This window comes from Balearica regulorum, chromosome 7 (genome assembly GCF_011004875.1).
Source record: "Balearica regulorum gibbericeps isolate bBalReg1 chromosome 7, bBalReg1.pri, whole genome shotgun sequence".
Taxonomy (NCBI): Eukaryota; Metazoa; Chordata; class Aves; order Gruiformes; family Gruidae; genus Balearica; species Balearica regulorum.
The window spans coordinates 13,102,197-13,121,670 of record NC_046190.1 but is presented as its reverse complement, the minus strand read 5'-3'; the positions used below and the strand labels follow the sequence as shown (position 1 = coordinate 13,121,670).

Genomic DNA, 19,474 nt, shown 5'->3' with positions numbered 1-19,474 from the left:
TCTTCTGCTTCTTTATTTACTCTGTCAAGATAGCTTTCCTGAGAAAGACAGCACAGCAGCTGGACTTGATTATTTCCTTAACTTATGCAAACCCTGGGGCTTATGAGAAGGAAGGTGGGCAGCATGTGAGGCTTTAATATACATTTACCAGAAGTTAATGAACAAGCACAGAACCTTGAGGGCATACAGCAATGTTGTCTTTAATTTTATTAAATATTTATGCAGCTCTTTTCTTCTTTGGGGCAAAGTACAGCTCCTCCTGAATATTTTTAATTACCAAGTCACTGCCAGGCATTTTTGACTGTGCAGGTCGGACCCTCTGAGAATGATTAAATTGAATATTGAGAGAAAGAGCATTAGGGAATCTCCAAGCCTTTTAAAGTAGCTTGCAGAATTTTTGCCCTCCAAAAAAGAAATGGTAGCAGCCTGGGGACATAGCACAGTTTTGTCTCACCAAAGCTCTTCCTAGAGACTTTCTGTTGGCAATTCAGACTCTGAATAGTGGAAGGATAAAACTCAGGAGTGTCCTAAAGGGCACAGAGAGCTTTCAAGGCAGCAGCTTCTGTAGTGTCTGTTTCCACAGAGGTTTAGTTTGTTGGCATTTTACAACCTGCTTCAGGCAAAAATCCAGAATCTCTTATTTGCCCCTTGAATCCAGCCTGCCAATAAAGGCTATGCATAGAAACCTGATGCAGAGACTATTAAAACTTCTGGAAAGCTTTGGATTAATCCTATTGCTTGCTCATTGTATTGGCATGCAAAGGCAGCTGTAAAAAGAAGTCTTGGATGTGATTGTGTACACTTCCACTCTTTGGTGGTCCAGAGAAACATCTGTACCCTGGATTGCCTTCCCCAATGTGACACAATACCATGTAATCCTTAGACTACCAAGTTGGCTGTGTTGCTTTAGTTTAGTGTTGGAAAAACATCAACCTTTTTTCTTTTTTTCAGGCCAGTCATAGCTCAGTCAAAGAGCAGGGAGGCCATTAACATATGTAAATATACATACCTTGGCTAGTTGTTCTGGAAGTACTCTTAGTGTTTTATATTCCTAACTGCTTCATTGGGAAAAAGAAGCATTAAATCTTGGAATTAGGCTGGTTCATTCTGAAAGCAAAGAATACAAAAAGCAAGCAAACTAAAAGAACCCACAAGTGAAATTATTAGAGATTAATAGGAAAAGAAATTAACCATACAATTTTCTTTCTGAATCTCTGCCTGTGTTTAGTTAGCAAATGAAACACAAGTCCTCCATTACTCTGCAAGGTTGGTAGTTCTGGTGTTGTCAGGTATCACATACCTTCTGTGAACTGTGTTCCTGCTTCTCAAACTAATCAAGCACTTTGTCTCTGGATGAGCCCAATCCATGATGCCGTGCCATCCAGCAGAGAGCCACCAACACACACATACTTTGGGAAACAAAAACATCGCCTAAAACTCTGAGCTAAATCTAATGAATGGGTACAGTGATGCACTCATGACTTGTCTCCGTAGTGACTATGGGTATGAGAGGCACAGCAACAACCAGTGTGTCCCAGCCTTCTGGTTCAACCCGTCCTCCCTGTCCAAGGACTGCAGCATTGGTCAGAGCTACTTGAACAGCAGTGGGTAAGTGAACCTTCCAATCTCTCTGGTTTTGGTGACCTTGCAGTAGACAAGAGAACCTGAATGGTTCTTTTTTCCTCTGCATCCCGCCTGGCTCTTTTCCAGTCTTATTCATGAGGTAATGTTTGCAGCAGCATCTGTATGGAACATTGCCTCATTCCTCAGAGGCAGGGAGAAGCGCATTAACATAAGTGACATGTAGATATTGTATTGCTATCAGGTGATGTATGATCCCTGGAGCCTAGACTTGGAGCTCCCCTTTGCTGCAAAATTAAAACACAAAACAGGAAGGTCTATCTGAGAGACAGCTGAACATTTAAAAGGACAGGTTCAAGGTATTTCACATCATTTCTCATTGAACCTCTTCCTATCTTAGAACTCCTATTTGTAACAGCTTCTGGGGAGGCTCAAATGAGCAATTTTTAGCCTCTTTTTTTTTTCCTCTGCCATTTTCACTTTGTATATGCAATGCCTTGAGATTTCAGACAAGCTACATGTGCTGGTTTCTCTTGGTTTTACCCAGAACAGATGGCAAGTGTTGGTTTATTATGGTAGTATTGCTTTGCAAATGCTATTCTATCATGCGGGGGATACTCTGAAACTCTGGTTGCACTGGCTGGTGCAAAATTGCGATGTTCCTTCTCAGGCAGTGCAGGCCCTGGAGACTTTGCAGGGCTGCCTCTGAGTCATGGGTCTTGCATCCTTGGCTGTTATGATAGGGTAGTTCATGGCTGGTTGATGTGGATGGCTGAACAAAATGAGGCTGCTGGGAGTCTGAAGTCACAACTTCAGTGACCTCCTTTCATTGGAAAGGTTGCTATAAATACAGGATGTAATTACAGGACCCCTGGCCAGTATGACTGCTTGTAGCCCTCTTGACAGAGCGCAAGAGGAAAATAGTTGGGGTCTGTGTCTTCTTCAACAATCCTGTATTTTTACTGTGAAATTACTAGAAGGGGTTAATCCCCCTCAAAAACACTGAGAATATCCAAGTGTCTTGCTAGTTAGCTAACTTCTTCCAAGAAGAGCCAAGAGAAAAACCCTTGAATCATTTTAAAATTGGACTGGACAAAGCTCTTGAAGGATCATTCCAAGTGCCTTCTAGCAGAGCACAGGCAGACAAAATGTAATAAAAAGCATAAATAAAAAGCTGGGATGCAGGGGGCAATCCTGCAGGCATGGAGAGTTGGGGGAGTTCTCTGCCTTTTAGCAGGGCAGAATAATTCACCTCCTCAATGTGCGAGGCTGCTGAGAATCTCTGGAGAAGGTTGGATTTGTGATTTATTTGGCTTTCTCCAGTTTAATAAAGTGTTAGATTTCTTTGATTCTTCCTTTCAGTGAGGGAATCATGCAGGCAGTTAGCCTTTGAAAAAACACGTGCATTAATATGGAGAAACAAAACCAAAACAAAGCAACTTTTCCACCCACTGCCTGAGTCCAAAGTCCTTTTTGTTACTGTTCCCCAGGTACCGAAGGATTGTGTCTAACAACTGCACAGATGGCTTGCGAGAGAAGTACATGGCCAAGATGGAGAAATGCCCTGGAAAAGCACCTCGGGGACTGCACATCCTCACTACTGATGGAAAACTGGTCACGGAGCAGGGACACAATGCCACCTTCATCATCCTTATGGAAGAGGTTTGTTAGTGGGCTCAGCAAACCTTTCACTGTGTGGCAGGACTGGCACTCTTTTCCTTCATCTGTCAGGCTGCTGAGAGGAAAACAGCAGGTGGGGTCATGAAATGATGAACACTCCTGAGATTTAGAATTCATGAAAGCGGACTATATGTGAAACCTACAAACCAATCGTATTTGGGTCAAACCAAAGGAGTATTTGGCTGGTTATCTTGTCTACCAGTGATGGCGGAGCCAATGCTAAAGAAAGATAGATCTGGTCAAAAATAGATTTCCCCACTAGCTTCTTGCTGCCTCCAGTGAACTGCAGTTTATGGAGTTTGTGAGGCAGAAATGGTGTCTCTGTGCTTAATAATTCTGTTTCTGGGATGAAAAGCTTTAGCTGAAGCTTTGCTGGGAAAGGTTAAGAACGGTGGGGAACATTTTCAGACTCATGGTGAGCAGTGAGGGACATTATTGTTTTGCAGTACGAATTGAGCCTCCTTAAACCACCTCTGAGCTCCTCTGCCCATATCCGTTTTATTTATAATGTGGTACAATTCCCTCTGTAGCCAACTATCATAAGTGATAGCAAGCCATGCTGGGGCCTGAAGCATCAAAACATTGAGGCACTTCTGGTGATCTCTCTCAGTCAGGTACCCCTCTGTTTGTCAAACGTGTATGGTGCAGCTTGTGTCAGCAAGGCTTGTGGCTCAGTGGAGGGTTGGATAGCTAAGGTATGTATTCAGGCTGACAGGAGGGTTTTTCAAATGATCTTATGCCTCTTCTGGTCTGTGATTTGGTTTGGCATTTAGGGATATGTGTGACTACACTACAAAAAGCCCTGCTGTGTTCACAGCTGCTACATTCCCCTGCTGGCTTCTGACTGCCCGTGGAAGGTGTCATAGGAGGTCCAACAGTGATTTTCCCACAATGGCTAGTGTTACATCTGTTTTCTGGTTAAACAGAAAGGTCAACTCACAACCTTACTTCTAATATCTTTGGGTGTCTCAGGAGGGGCAGGCAGGGAGTGAGGTGGTTGGAGAACCACAAGTACGTTTTGTCATCTACTCTGTCCTGTGTACTTCATTTAGGGACAGTACCTGGAGACAGCTGGGAGCCAGACGTGTCACGGTCATTAACATAAGCATAACAACACCAGGACAGACCAGATGCCTGTCCCCTAAGTATCCTGCCTCTGACAACAAGCAGCAGTAGGTCTCTGAGGAAATCATACTAGAAACAGTGCAAGCACACTGTCTCTTCCCCTCCCTGTCCCAGAAGTAGCCTCCAGTGGCAACTTAGACCTTCAAGAATACAAGAAGCTGTTGTAAACCTGAGCATACTGCCATGGAGAAGTTTTTTCTCATGATACGTTGTGGGTTTTTTTTTAAACACACACACTTGTATTCATTTAAATTCTTATACAGTAACTAAATGTTTTATGGGGACCATGCTAATCTGATAGGGCTTCTTTACATACTTCCTCAGAGGTTCATGCATGCTCTGCTTTTATACAAAGGGGAGTTCTTGTCTACCTGGCTGATTCTTTTATATTCTGCAGACTTGACACGGTAAGACAATTTGTATAGACACTGTGAGTGGGAGTTCAGAAAAGAACAGACATAATCTAAAAATTAGGAATCTAGTAGTAATTTATTAAGGAACTCAAGCAGAACTGCTGCATACAAAGAATGATAAACAGATGGGGAATAAGGCAGCAGTCAAGGTAGCTGAAGAGTGGAGTCTTTATAAGGCTTTAGAGATTGAAGAGGCAACCGAATAAATATGTGAGGGCGTTCACTCTATGTCCTTTGTTGAAAAATAAGGATAGTTAGAAAAACATTTCATTGAAACAATTTTTTTCTAAGGGAAGAGGATTTTCAAGAACATATCTTTGTGGGTGATCAGCTTATTCCACAGAGAGTTGTGTGCTGAGTTTGTTTCTTAAAAGAACAGACATTTTAAAAGGAAAAAAAGAAAAAAAGAACACTGAGATTCTGGGCAAAAGAATTCCAGTCTTTCAGTGTGAACCTGAGACAAATAAATTGTCATCAAAGTATTCCTTGTTAGTTGGAAGAAATAATTTCTGTAGTAGTCTTAATTATTACATACCTTGGGGTCATACAGATTCATTCTTGCCTCTTTCCACCTTCTCTGGTCAGTCTGTTTCCTGGTGGGTGATTTTACACCTATGTCTACGCTTACTTTCTGAGCCAAACAGCACTCTGACAAGCCCTCTTACGCATATGTCTGTGTGGCCTCCTTTTGGCCTTCCCACTGTTTCAGACTAACCCTGATCAGCAACTTCATGATTAGCCATCAGTTCCTTTCTACCTGCTAGTACACACCCTCAATGTATTGATGTGACTGATCTTTATGCTGTCCAATGGTAAAGTAAGAGTTTATCATAGTTAATTGAAAACTACATTTCTCAAGATTTATAGATTTAGCTTTAGTGATATTGTTCACAGTGGTAATGTGGTAATTCAGAATGTGTGCATGGCAACGACAACAGACAAAGAAATGCAGACTGACAGATGATTTTGCTGGGTGTTTTAGAAATACGGGGCTGGACTGTGATTTGGAGTGTGTATACGTGTAAGGGAATGTGAGGAGATAAGAACCTTTTTTTTAAATCCAAGTTTGAGTTTGAGCACAAATAAGACTGCCAAATTGCTGTTGTATGGAGTTGTGGTCTTGACTAGATCTATGAATCTGTTCTTGCACCTGATCTTTTTCATGCATCCCCAGCTCGCCTCTGAAGGATACATAAACCCCCCTCAGGCCTGAATGTTTGTTTATGTGGTAGCTCCAGTTACTGAATTGTTCTGTTCCCTCGTCTTCTGTTAATACCATCACCCAGCTTCCCTCTTTCAGTAATTACAAGGTGATGGCAAAGCTTTATAACAGGGTTGTAATTGCAAGTAGCTGAGAAGGTAAGCAGTGACTATTCAAAGAACAAGCCTGAGCTCTGCACATCTGTTGGAAGATTGCTAAACTGTGTTTATAGAAAGAGAGCACCACATCCATGTTACATTTTTATGCAAACAATTTGAGAGCTGCATTGGAAGAACCAAATACATCATGTGTATACACTCCACTCCCCCCCTGCCCCAAGCATACACTGGATAAAAGATAGCCCTCCTGAAATCAGTGGGAGTTTGGCTCTTGTCCTGGTGTCAGCCAAGACAGAGTTAATTTTCTTTCTAGTAGCTGGTATAGTGCTGTGCTTTGGATTTAGTATGAGAATAATGTTGATAACACAGGGATGTTTTTAGTTGTTGCTAAGCAGCCAAGGACTTTCCAGCTTCTCATACTGCCCTGCCAACAAGAAGGTGGGGCATGCCCAAGAAGGCAGGAGGGGACACAGCCAGGACAGCTGACCCAAACTGGCTAAAGGGATATTCCATACCATATGATGTCATGCTCCATATATAACTGGGGAGTGGGCCAGGAGGCAGGTCAGCTCGAGAACTAGCTGAGTATTGGCTTCAGTTGGTGAGCCTTTGTCTTCCCTTTCTGTCCTATTAAACCATCTTTTTCTCAGCCCACAAGTTTAACCTTTTTTTTTTTTTTTAGTTTGCAGTTCTCTCCCCCATCCCACTGGTGAGAAGGAAAGTGAGCACATGACTGTGTGGTTGTTTTAGCTGCCTGCTGGGTTAAACCATGACAGCTCCTACCTGCAGAAGGCCAAAATTTCAACCACTATTCTGTCTCTACAGTTTTTGTCACTTTGCTAGTGCGGCTTCCAGGCAGGAAAACTTTCCCAGGCCAGTCTTGATGGGGAGATGAGTTTGAAGGGCTGTTCCATGGCAATACTCCTCTCCACCCGTTCCACTACCCTTTGCCTGCTCACTGATTTCAGTATGCAGACCTCCAGTCTTTGTGACAGCCCCTAGCTCATTCCGTTTTGGTAGTTTACGGGCCTTAAAGCAATAAAATGTGCCTTTTGAATATATATGGAGAGCAATGATTTTTTTTTTCCATTTGAAATGCCTCCACTTTATTTCTATTTTAATTTATATTCATAAAATCCAGAATATTTGATATCATCTGTGGGGATAGCACACTTGTTTTAATATTTTATATACTGGATACAGAGGTATGGAAAAGAGAAAGCAAACATGATTAGTGTGATGGGGAGGCTTTGCATTGAAGACCCAACTCTCATAATTGAGTGGAAAGATCATCTGCTACTGTTTAGTCACGAAAAATCTATTCCTGCTTCTCCACTTCAAACCTTCTCATTTCAGATAGAATCATATTGGAGAAGCAAGGAGGAAATAGAAAAGAGAATTGTAAGGCATGAGAGAGGAACTGCCGTGATGAGTGCAAGAGATTTCAGCCTGAGGTCACCAGTGATGAATCCAGCCCAGATCAAATTTTTATCTTCTGTTCAGGGTCTTCCATATGAGATGAACTTGTGCTCTTAGTGCATTCCCTTGAGAAGTGGTTTTGAAAGGTTTAACAAGCTGTGGGAGCCTTTCTATCAAATAACTGCATATCCCAAAAGTGTAATTTTGCCCCGCTAGAGAATTTTTTAGAGTGACTTAAAAAAACCTCTGTCAAAAGGATGTTATTGGCTACTCAATATTATACATAGGTTTTAGTGTCACTACCACTCTAGTCCTCTATGTTTTCTTTTTGGTTTATACAGTATTTTTAATGTCCTAGTAGGACAGAGGTGAAAATTGTGCCCTGATAACATCAATAGACAAAACTCCCCTGGCTCCTGTGGAATAGGAATGATGGAGCAAGGAAGGAGAGAGTTCTAATGTATATAACCAAATATCCATATTTCAAAAACTACATGTAATAACCCTGATTATATGGGCATGTACCTGAAGACTCCAAGTATACACTCAAGGCAAATTCACATCTGAAAAATACACTTTCTACGCACTGATTTGTTAATGCAGGCATGGCCTATGAGGAAGATAAAGTCCGTGGGGCATGCTGCGGTCCTTATCCACACAGGGGACCTGCTTCACTGTAGTCTGGCTTCTTGTCTGTGCTCCCAGATTTCCATCCAAAGGATGAGATCAGGTGCACTTTCAGGACTGGGACCAGTAGTAGAACATCAGCATCCTGCCTGCGTCAGTGCTGCCATTGCCACTTACATAGGCTGATGGCAACTGCCAGTTAAGACAGCAGCTCCCATGAGTTTGGAGTCAGTGGGAGGCAAAAACTGGGACCCCTTGCCTTTCATGAATATTTCTGTCTCTTCAGGAGCCTTTTGTGTTCAGACCATATGAAATATCACTTACGGATGTGAAGTTCATAGTCAGAATTTAGGCTGCAAGCCATGTGTTTTGCCGCACACAGGTAAACTTGAAAACTACTGCTCAAAGGAAAGCTGGTGCTCTCAGCTCTAAAACTTTTAGCGACTGTGACACATGTGGTTGTCCCAAGCAATCTTTTCTCTTTTTTGGATTTGCATAGTTTTTCTAGGAAGTCATGGTTTGTTTTATGCGATACCTGGCCCAGAGGCTTTAGTGAAATCTGTGAGTTCAGTGGTCTTTTCCAGTGAGCCCAGTGGAGTTAGGACCCTGCAGTATTCGAGTTGGCTGTGAAGGGATTGGAAGTACATCACAACTGGCTGTGAGTTACATGGTTGCTTCCCTCCCTTAGATCAGAATGTACTGGAACTGAACACTAGCTTTGATCCTGACCCTGTGCACTTACAGCAATAATGGGTTTGTGAGATGGCCATGAAATATTTCTGAATTTCCTGTTTAGAAACAAACAGTTAAATTTAGGAGCAGGATTTTTTTTAATTTTTTTTTTTTTTTTTTTTTTTTTTACTTTGGAATCTCACTCTTATCATCAATATATCTGGGGATTATTTTCAGTTTTGGGCTAGGAGCACCTCCAAAAGGTAGTGCTATCTTCTTCAAACATAGTGAATACAGTGGAAACCTTTCACGAAAGGAAATGGCTTGGGCCAACACATCTTATATATATGCAGAAAGCTACAGAGATTTGATCTGCAGTGTAGTTTTATTTCAGTTTAGTGAAATCACTGCAGAGGGCCTTAGCTCTGTTTAAATTAGCCTTGTTTTGTGGTACTTTTATTCAGCTGGGGACAAGTATAAAGTAAGGCTGCAAGAAACTGAAATAACAGACATTTCTACAGTTCAACTATAGTGGTTTAAAGCATGATTTAAATTAAAACAGTGCAGCTGCTGTCTCTAGACAATACCTGCAATGCTGGAATCTCTTGACTGTTGTTCCCTCCTTCGTTTAATAGCTGTCGTTGACAGTAATCCTAGAAGGGATTTTCTCGTCAGCTACTTCATTCTCCTGTGTATCCAGTCCGTGTCTCTGTGTTGACTGACATTAGACAAAAACTGTCAGTCCTCAGTGTGGGACTCAACCTGTATAAATTCAGCCATCCTGAAGTTACATGTCTAGCTGAAACTATTCATCTAGACTTTCTATCATCAGGGTACAGGGATGGATATTTGCAGAAGATGATTTACGTCACCTCTCTCCATTATTTTAGGATGGGATGTCTTGGTGTCTTGCTGTCTGTCTTTCTCTCTCTTTCACTAACTATACAGTTAGTCTGGAAAACTAGCTTAGACTAGACTTACAGCATCTCAGTCACTAGGTTGTGTTTCTTTGGAACATCTTGGAGAGCCACTTCAACCATTGTCCTCTCTCCAGAGTGTTCCTGATGCTCCCATGTGCACCTGGGAACTGCTCTCTGATTAGAATCTAGCCTACCATCAGTGTAGTGCCTCCCATCTCACTGCCTCTGATGGAAGTACTTGTTGGACACCACCCATTCAATGAAAGGCTGTGCAAAGCCGTGGCCACTTCAGTGACACATAATCCCCAACCATGCATTGCATTAGATGATTCAACTATGGTCCCCTTGATGTATGCATGTTTGGCACTCTGCCCTCCCAAAATCTCTAAACCCAATATCGGGGAATAACATCTCTTTACTGGTATAAATGTTTGGCTATTCTAAACATTGCTAGTATATAATTACCTGGTGTTAATTTGAATCTGGCCCCTTTGGGGACTGGCAGAACAAAGCTAGCTTTTTTGGTAAAGTTATGAGTTTATGTGCATGCCAATAACATGGAACTGAGAAGTGGGATGGAGGGTAATATAAATCATTCTTATCAGCCCAGATTCCTAATCCAGCCTTCTCTGTTGCAGGGCGATCTCCAGAGGACAAACATTCAGCTTGATTTTGGAGACGGCATTGCAGTATCCTATGCTAATTTCAGCCCTGTTGAGGATGGCATCCGGCATGTGTATAAGAGTGCTGGAATCTTTCAGGTGACGGCATATGCAGAGAACAGCCTGGGCTCTGACACTGCTGTCCTTTTCCTGCATGTGGTCTGTAAGTACTCCTAGTTGCTACATTCCTTGGGTAAAAAACCTAACCTCACTGAAAATCCCTGTGACTTCAGTTGGGCCTAAGAATACATGCAAACCCACCTACATGTGCAGATCACGCTCTTCCAAAGGCTTGGACTTTTAGACACTCTTCTGTCTTGTTAAGTAAACTTTATTGAATGAAGAGGAAGGAAAGTTTCTTTAACACAAGTATATTTGCAGTCCTGACAGATACAGAGGAAAGTTTGAAAATGTTTCTCAGGTTTTCTGAAAGGGTCAGAGACCAAACAGCAAGTGAAACAAAGTCCAAATGTATGTTTTCAATATGCTTCTAATACCAAGAGGTTTATATTAATCTACTAAATTTTGAGTCAGTTATTCAGGATTTGGGAGTTTGCAGTGCTTATTAAATAAAACAAAAGCATTATGCTGAGTGTACTTCCTGGGATATGAATGTACTGAGGACCAATGTGCTACTTCTTGTATTTCATGTGTTTGACATGCATCCCTGACTTTTCCCTCCTGTTTAGTATATCAATGCAATTTCTCTCCACTTGGGACATGAGCAGACGCAAATATAGAGCCCTCAGCTGGCTGTTTCCCAGCCGCCGGAGAGAGCAGAAGGTGCAGAACACAGAATGAGACCTGGAAGATCCTAGTTCTTTGTCCTGCTCTCAGACTACTAGATCTCCTGGGCAGAGAGCTCCATCTGTGTTCAGATGTACCTCATTGGTTTTGCCCCTCATGGTGCTCACAGCCGCATCTGTCTTCCCCCTTAGCCTGTCAGAATGTCTTCTAGCCTATCTTTTACTTGAGCTTTTCTGCTGAAAGGAAGCAAGTCAGAAATTTCCAAAACTCAAGAACTTTTTTCTTCTTTTTAATTTTAAGCTCCCTGTGTGAAGGAATAAATGTTCCTTGAAGCTTTTATTATGCTCATAATTCCCTCAAAGTCAATCATGGCTGCATTTAACAACCTGTTATTAGAGCATTAACTGTTTTTTCCTTCACCTTGGGCCATTAGCTGACAAAAGTGATGGTTACCTGGTAATAACAACCAGCTTTGTATGGATTATCTGATTTTTCTCGTAGGAACTGCTTTTTCATGCTGAGGATTTAAAAGCAGAATGCAAGGAGGGGCAGTTGCTTGGCCTGGTTGTGCTACTGTACCCTCTTCTTCCACAGCCTCTCAGATCTCTCCTTTGACTTCTATAGCATTCTTAGGAGACCAACTTATTATCATTATCTCTAGGGAAATATTTTGCAAGCGTGTATATTCATGCTAACACTGAAATAAGATGATACCTCAGTACTAGACTTTTAATATATTTGGATGTACTTGTCAATATAGAAGGTTTGACCTTGAAGCTCAAATGTACAGACAAAAATGCCTGTGATATAAATCAAGCTTATTATACGATCTGTCTGGTGCTGAAATCCTGTGCTGAAGAAAAAGGAGAAAGAAGCTCCTTGGCCTCAAGCAGCAGTAGTTTTCTACTCTGCAGCTTTATCAGTGGTCAGTCAACTTTTTACCTTTCTGGAATCTGCTGTCAAACTGCTCATCTCTTCATTTAAAGGAAGTGAAGATCCTAGTTTTTCCTCTTACATGCACTGTCACAAAATATTTGGGGGAACTTGTTATTGGGAACCCAGAGTACTTGCTGTGGGCAAATTTCAGAAGTGACTTGCTGCTAGAGACCTGTTGGGAAAGGGGGAACAAAAAAGAGCAAGTTTTAAGAAGCCAAAAGCAAGAATCATGTCCCATTGTGCTTGAAGCTGAATGTTCTGGTGGTAAAAGAACAGCTCGTGCTCTCCAAAATCCTTGTAATCCACATAGGTGTAGAAGTTGATTAATGTCCCCATTTTGTGCTTGAAGAGCTGAGAGGTAACACAAGAAGATCGTCTCAGTTAATATCAGCAAATTTCCTGCTTCCCAGAATTAATGTCTTATTAAAAAAAAGAGAAAAGTCTCACTTCTTTCTTATTTCATCCTTTCCTTCTCACAGTGATAGTCTATCCGTTTGCTGTGGTTTAAAAGGTACCATCCCGAAAGACTCAGTAACACTGTCTGATGTGCAGCAGTTATCAGCTGAAATTCAGCGCCAGTAAAAACAAAAAAATAAACAAGAAGGAAAACAATGGAGATAGTAAAAGCTTTAAACAAAAGCTTTAAACAAAGAAGACCTCAGTATTTTTTACATGTTTTTTCTGGAAGGGAGCTGGCTTCTTTATGCTGAACTTCATGCACTGCACTTATTTGGGACATTTGCATTTATTAGACACAACTTTGCATTGATACTTTATTATTTTTTTAAGTCTTTCAGAAACAAGTTCTTCTGACAGTTAAATGCTTTGATATCCCAGTGCACACATCTTTCAAGTAGGTCCTGACTTTTTGCTAGTGGTAACTGACTGCCCAAAGACTTCTCAAGGTCAGGCCAAAGGCAAAAATATACCAAGGATTTCCAAAATCATGAATCTTTCTTTTGGAGACCTTCTAAAGAACTGTCAGGGTGTATTTAATCAAGTCATAAATGCCTCATTTATAATCAGATTTAAGCCAGCTTGGCTAAAATGATTTTCCCACAAATGTTGGTAGCTGAATGGATATATTTTCAAGAAAACACCTTCTTTCTCTCTTGTGTCCTATCTCTCAAGCATTCAATAGCAGCTTGCCCTATCCAGTGCAAAGCATTGTTTTCCCTCAAACTGCATTTAAAAAATTCTTCTAAACACAGTGCTGACCCTGTCTGAAGTTAGCAGTGTGGAAAATGTGTATTTTTTGCTCCTTTAGAATTAAGAGTGAGAAAAAAAAAAAATGATTTTATGTTTATTAATCTGATACCTTTTTCTGTTGCTTGTTGACTGCTGAAATTCTCCTTATTGCCATAATAGAGACTTGCTGCCGATACAAGACATTTGATTTATTTAAGGGAAAGATCCTTGCTGTTCACAACTGCACAGAGAGGATTTAACTCAAAGCCTCTAATAATGAATTCTCTCCTCCCACAGGTCCAGTGGAGCACGTCCATCTGAGTGTCCCCTTTGTCGCCATCAGAAATAAAGATGTCAACATTACTGCAGTAGTTTGGCCCAGCCAGGCAGGCACGCTTACCTACTTCTGGTGGTTTGGTAACAGCACCAAGGTACAGCTGCCCTTTGGTTCATTTTTACATCCTAAGCTTGCACCAGACAGGGAACTTTCTCAGCCCTAATAAAACTTCTTGCCTTTGCTTGTTTTGTGTTTTAGGTTTTTTCCTTATCTAAAAAGGGTTGTCATTATCTGAACTTCAACCTTTGTGAGTTTATTTTCTCCTGTCTTGTGTTGTTCTTAGGAGTCATTACTTTTTTACATTTGGTTGTTATCAGCCCTACTGAGCTTTGAAGACCACTGTTATTAACAGCGTTCACTTCTAACTTAACTGAGAATTATATACCACTATATATGGGATAATACTGGCTTTCAAGACAGTATTTAAAAACTGTTGGTGTTCAAATAAGCATGGGGGTTTCCATTATGTACCAGTATGCAATATATAATGCTGGATTCCAACACAATACTTTAAAGCTGTTGGTGTTCAAATAACCAGTTGTATCTAGAATTTCAAGCTAGACTCTCGGTGAATTGTTTGTGTCCATCTGTGACCATTTTTCACAGTCTTGGATATATTAGAGAGAGGCATGAGACTTCTTTGTAGTGAATTTTCAAATGATCGGCAAAAAATTATTATAAAGACATTTTTTATCAATAATTAAAGTAAGTGAAACTGCAAGTTGCAGCCATGCTTTCAAATGGAGAAAGCAGGATTGCTTATTAGCTGCAGTTTTTATTGCAGGCTTTAGGAGTGAGACAGCTGACACATAGGCACTATCCTCCATTATTACAGTTGTGAAATGTACAACTGATAATTTTGCAATGTAGTATCTGCTGTTATTTATCAAAAGCAGTTTAAGTCACATCATCGTCTACATTATTGAATTGCAATTCAAGGTGGGCACTGAGGTGAGCTCACATTAGAAAAAAAGGGGATTTTACATGAACTATGGAACTTGAGATAAGAAATAGCGCACGCACAAGTGTTTTATTTTCTCTTTGACAAAGCTGCTTGCATTTTAACCTCTTACCCTAGCTACTGACAGTAGCAGGAGGGGGAAAAAAAAAAACCCCAACAGTAAATGCTGTATCTACTGGATTTTACATCAAGTTAGGAAGCTCACTGTAAGTACTCACCTGTTCTTGTGGAAGCATAATTGAGGTACTAGAAGAGCTCAGGGATAAAAACCACTTACTATAACTTGGCAAGTTCCTGTGCCCTAGCTGAGCTGTGGCAACCACCCACATACACACATCTAGTCCATGACAAGTACTAGGTAATTCCACGTAGTTTATACCACTCTGAAAGAGGGGGATGCAGAATCACATTACAGTTCAGATATTTTTGGCTCAGTGCTCACACGTGGACAGCCATTAAAGTACATCTGAGACAATTTAGGTACTGGTTACTTGATCATCTGCTTAAGCTCTCCAGTGTACTCAAGTGTCAGAGTTTTTCTGCCATTGCTTTTGTCATTAATATAGAAGTTGGTTGTGAATAGGGCCTTAAAAAAAAGATGTTTTGAAACCAGTGATGTTTGCTGAAGATTTCCGTGCAGCTCTCATGGTGCTTGTATCTGGATTGTAAATATGATCTGTTTTCAGTTTTATCTTCTAGCTCAAATTTCAGGGCCATAGGCAACAGAGTACAAGCAGATATGGATGTGTTTGGGATGGCTGCTTTGGACATTGCTGTACATGGAATAGCTGATCCTGATGATACCTTGGGGTGATTGTTCATGTTGCCGAAATATGTTGAGGTGTGGATTAATAAAGATAGTGCCACTTACTGTGGCCAAATCAAAGACCCAGAGCACCTTTCATTCTTTGCAAAATGTTATCTCCAGCTACCTCATGAAATGTACTTCAACTCTGACAGAAGTAGGGCAAAGGATATAGACATAACAGCAGCAGCCACCTTTTTTTCAGTATAACAGCCTGCATCACATCAAAATTCCTTCTGGGATGTTTAATGTACATGTTGGATCCTTCTGTTTGCCCATTCACGGGGAAACTGTGGTGCTCTTAGTACAGGTGGAAGGTGGGGACACTGATTTGTGTGTGAATAACAGGATGAGGTGTGTGATACATACTGACAGTATTGTTGGGTGATATATTCTGGTTCCGTGCTGAGGGATTGCAGCTTTTCCTGTTCAGCCTGTAGGCATCCCAGGCAGAACCAGATGTGTCTTGTGTCACTGTGCAGTCTCACTAAGGTACTCTCTGTGCTGCTGCACAGGTGAATGTTGTCTTAGACTCAAATGACCTGGCTGAGGGTCTTCTGCTGCCCTCCCCACCATGCTGGAACCATTGTACTGAATTTCTACTGTGCTAATTTCTGTGGTATACCTAAAGGCCAATTTGCTTGGATTAACACAGGTCCAGTTTAATAAATGTGTCCAACTGTCTAATAGGTTTGAGCAAATGAACCTTAAACTACTTGATTTAATTTAGAGTTAGTTTCCAGGTCTTGGTGCTTGAATTAAAATTAAGGAGTTGGCTGAATGTTAAAATTCCATGATGGAGGTGAAATCATCCATGATAATGGAATGTCTAGCATACACACATACAAAAAGGAAAAAATGGTGATTTTAAAGGCCAGATTGCTGCTTCTTATCTACCTTTACACAGAATCTCAACCTGTAACCTTCAGGAAGATTGCTAATACCACTTCAGTTTGATGTAGGCCCAGTCTGCTTGTCCAGGATGTGTGTATATCTAAGTATATGTTAGCTAGGCCTCCAGGGCTAGCACAAGCTGGCACCCTTGCTGACTTGGTCTGTGAGTTCCCTGTGATCAAACAGACTTTTATTTTTTTTCTGTTGCTTTTTTAGCTCATGTATGAGGAGATCAAAAGAAGATGGGGGGGCAAAGGGGGAATGTGTTTGCCAGTCTGGCCTATGCCAGTAGAAATTTTGATTTGGCTATGAAAATTGAATATATGGCCACTGTTGTGAAATGTAAGCAAGTTGGCAGTCTGATGGGATGAAGCTTGGGAGCTGGAAGGTGAATTTTTAGAGGTTTTTGGAAACAAACTGGCAGTGTGGTGAAGGGACAGTAGCAATGGTGCAATGGTTTTACCTGTGGTCAGACCTCCTTGTGCTTTTTCAATGGAGGGTAGTATCACTATGTCCATTTTAATGGTTTAATCTAAACCAGGAGATTTGTCTATAGACCAGCTGTCATATCGATGGCACTGCAAGGGCTAGACCTTTGATTTCCCATATGCAAATCTCTTTTCCCGAGCAAAGTGCACTTTTCTCATCTAGATTTGTATCAGTGTGAGATTTTCCTGTGCAAATAGGAGAGCTGTAGTGCTATCGAGGACATTTGTGTTTAAGAAGGTGCAGATAAAACCAGTCTTCTCAGCCAGAGCTCTGAGCTGGCTAAATGCAGATCAGCTGTACTCTGGAAACTTTTCAGCCACATTCAGACAGCACTGTCAACAGGTATTGTGCTGTGCTTTCAGTCTTGCTAGCATGGTTTGCCAGTGTGTGGTTGGAGCTAGCTTACAGGGTTGAAACATGGACAGGGCAATGCTGGGGGCCCTCACTCTGTCCTGAGCAAAGTTGCTCTGAGATAGATGGATGGATGGATTTGTGCTCATATGGCAACAGCTTGCCCTAAATCTGAACAATACGGGATCTTTGAAGAAGCATCTGCGTCTTTAGTTTATGTTCAAATGCTGGTTTGAGTTGAACCCTGTGTTTTGTACAGCTGATATAGCAACTGTGCTGAGTGTGCATGTGTGTGTGTGTGTACAACACCGCATTCTGCAGCGCTAATTCTGCAATTGCTGACTGCTCTACTGAGGTATTCATAGCATAATGGGTTGTAGTTCAGTGTAAGAGTGTTCCAGGAAGCATTTAATGAAGTGAGAGAAATTTTTGCCTATGAGACAGTTCTCATTGGGTGGTGTTTGGGCCACATTTAGGCCTTAGCAGGACATGCAAGCTCGGAGCACCATTCCTGTATCAGGGATGAAGGATATCGTGGCCTGGTGGATTAGTCAGGTGTATGTTGTGATCCTGAGTTAATCTCACCCTGATTTTGATACCACCGTCTGTGTTTATCTCTTGTAGCCCCTCATCACCTTGGAGAGCAGCATCTCATACATCTTCGCCATGGAGGGGATGAATACTGTCACTGTGCAGGTTTCTGCGGGCAGCACCCTCATCCAAGACACCAAGGAGATCGCAGTGCATGGTACCCTTGGCCTTTTACAATCAGATCTCCCGAGCTATCTAGACGTGAAGAACGGACAGTCACTGCTAAACCACAATGAACTCTCTGAACTCCCTAGTGCCAGGAGGAACCTCTGAAAACAAACTGCAAACAACATAGATCAGATGAGTCATGATCACAAAATACAGAAGTGAATTGGGTTGGGTCAGCTAGCCATATTTGTAAGCTCAGCACTGTAGTAAAGTGGCTGGTGTCTCCTTTGCCTGTTAGTCTGTCTGTACACCCTGACTGGGAACTCCCAAAATAAAAAACTCTTAGAGCTGTAGCCAGACTGCCTTCCCTCTGCTTCCTAGCTATGGAAAGAAGTAGTCATAGTGCATCATTACAGCTGATGTAAACTGCAGGGGTCTGGAAAACAGGAGGTAGAAATAACTTTGTTGGTGGTATCTCTGCCCATCTTCCATGCCACAGCTGGAGGTCTGGGCATGTTCACTGGCTTCCCTCTGGGTAATGTTTGGTATGTTCTTGCCATACCTGCACATCATGGGCTCCGCAAAGCACCCTTTGGAAGACCGCAGAGCTTACCCAGTTTGGGGCCTGGTAGAGGCTGACTGGAAGGGCTCTCTCGGTGATTTTGGCCAAGACTTTGAGATTTCTCCAGAAATTTCATCCTGGGCTAGTCTTCATTTTCCTTATCCAGTTATTGGCATCCAGCCTTTGAGGGCAAGCTTTTCTTTGGATAGCAAGTTTTATTGAGAGACCTGGGCTTCAAATAACTGAAGTTGTACTGTGTGGTTGAACTATGTGTCTTGGTTCAGTAATTAAAAGATAAATAAATGTCCTGCTGGTGACTGGAAAGGTATATGTTCAGATTTAACAACCAGCTAAATAGATATTTATTGATTACCTGGCTGTGAAATGCAGTGGGGTTTAATAATTTGTTAATATGATTTAGTAATACTCAAACTCGCTATGAGCAAATGCAAGTAACTTTCTACTTGATCATTTTGAGCATTCTAAAATGCAGTGTTTACAACTGTGAAACTTGCATCTTTCCACTAGTTTCTGGAATAAACCTGAATTGAGCATATCTGAGAGGGATCCCTGCAGGTGATCTCCATCTTTGTAGTTATGAAGTAAAGGTCCTGGTAGGTCCCACAGAGTGCTCCTCACTCTCTGTTTTTAAACACCTTGTAAGAAATTTTGCCATTCTGTTTAAGAGATCCAAAGCTTTGGGCTTTATCACAAAGAGAAACTGATCCAGTTGGAATGTCCAAATTGTCCTATGCATTGCCGTGCTGCAGACTGACCTGGTCTAAGGAAGGAGTTCTTTCAGACCCCCGGTCTGTTGATCAGTTCAAGTCTGAGTACATAAACAAGTGACACCATTGGTAAACATGCGTTGCGTTCTGCTAAGTTCGTATCCTAATCTGTCTCCTGTGTTAAGTTGTTATGGCTCTAGGCAGGAAGGCATAGCTTTCTGATGTTAGCAGTGGAGGAGATTTATTCAGAGTTTTCTCAAATTGTGATTAACGGACCAGAATTTACTCAAAAAATAAATTGGTCATGGTACAGAGGGTTCAAAAGTCAAAGGCTTTATATATCAGGCTCTCAGTTAAG

General features: G+C 41.5%; 1 protein-coding gene across 1 annotated transcript in view; it reads left to right on the top strand.

Moving 5' to 3' along the window:
• SORCS3 (sortilin related VPS10 domain containing receptor 3) overlaps positions 1-19,474 on the top strand; it is a 309,773-nt gene that overhangs the window by 277,859 nt on the left and 12,440 nt on the right. The window contains exons 17-21 of the mRNA XM_075757979.1: positions 1,495-1,608; positions 3,072-3,243; positions 10,396-10,582; positions 13,588-13,721; positions 17,752-17,875. Coding sequence (XP_075614094.1) covers positions 1,495-1,608; positions 3,072-3,243; positions 10,396-10,582; positions 13,588-13,721; positions 17,752-17,875 — 731 coding nt within the window. The remainder of the gene's footprint in view (positions 1-1,494; positions 1,609-3,071; positions 3,244-10,395; positions 10,583-13,587; positions 13,722-17,751; positions 17,876-19,474) is intronic.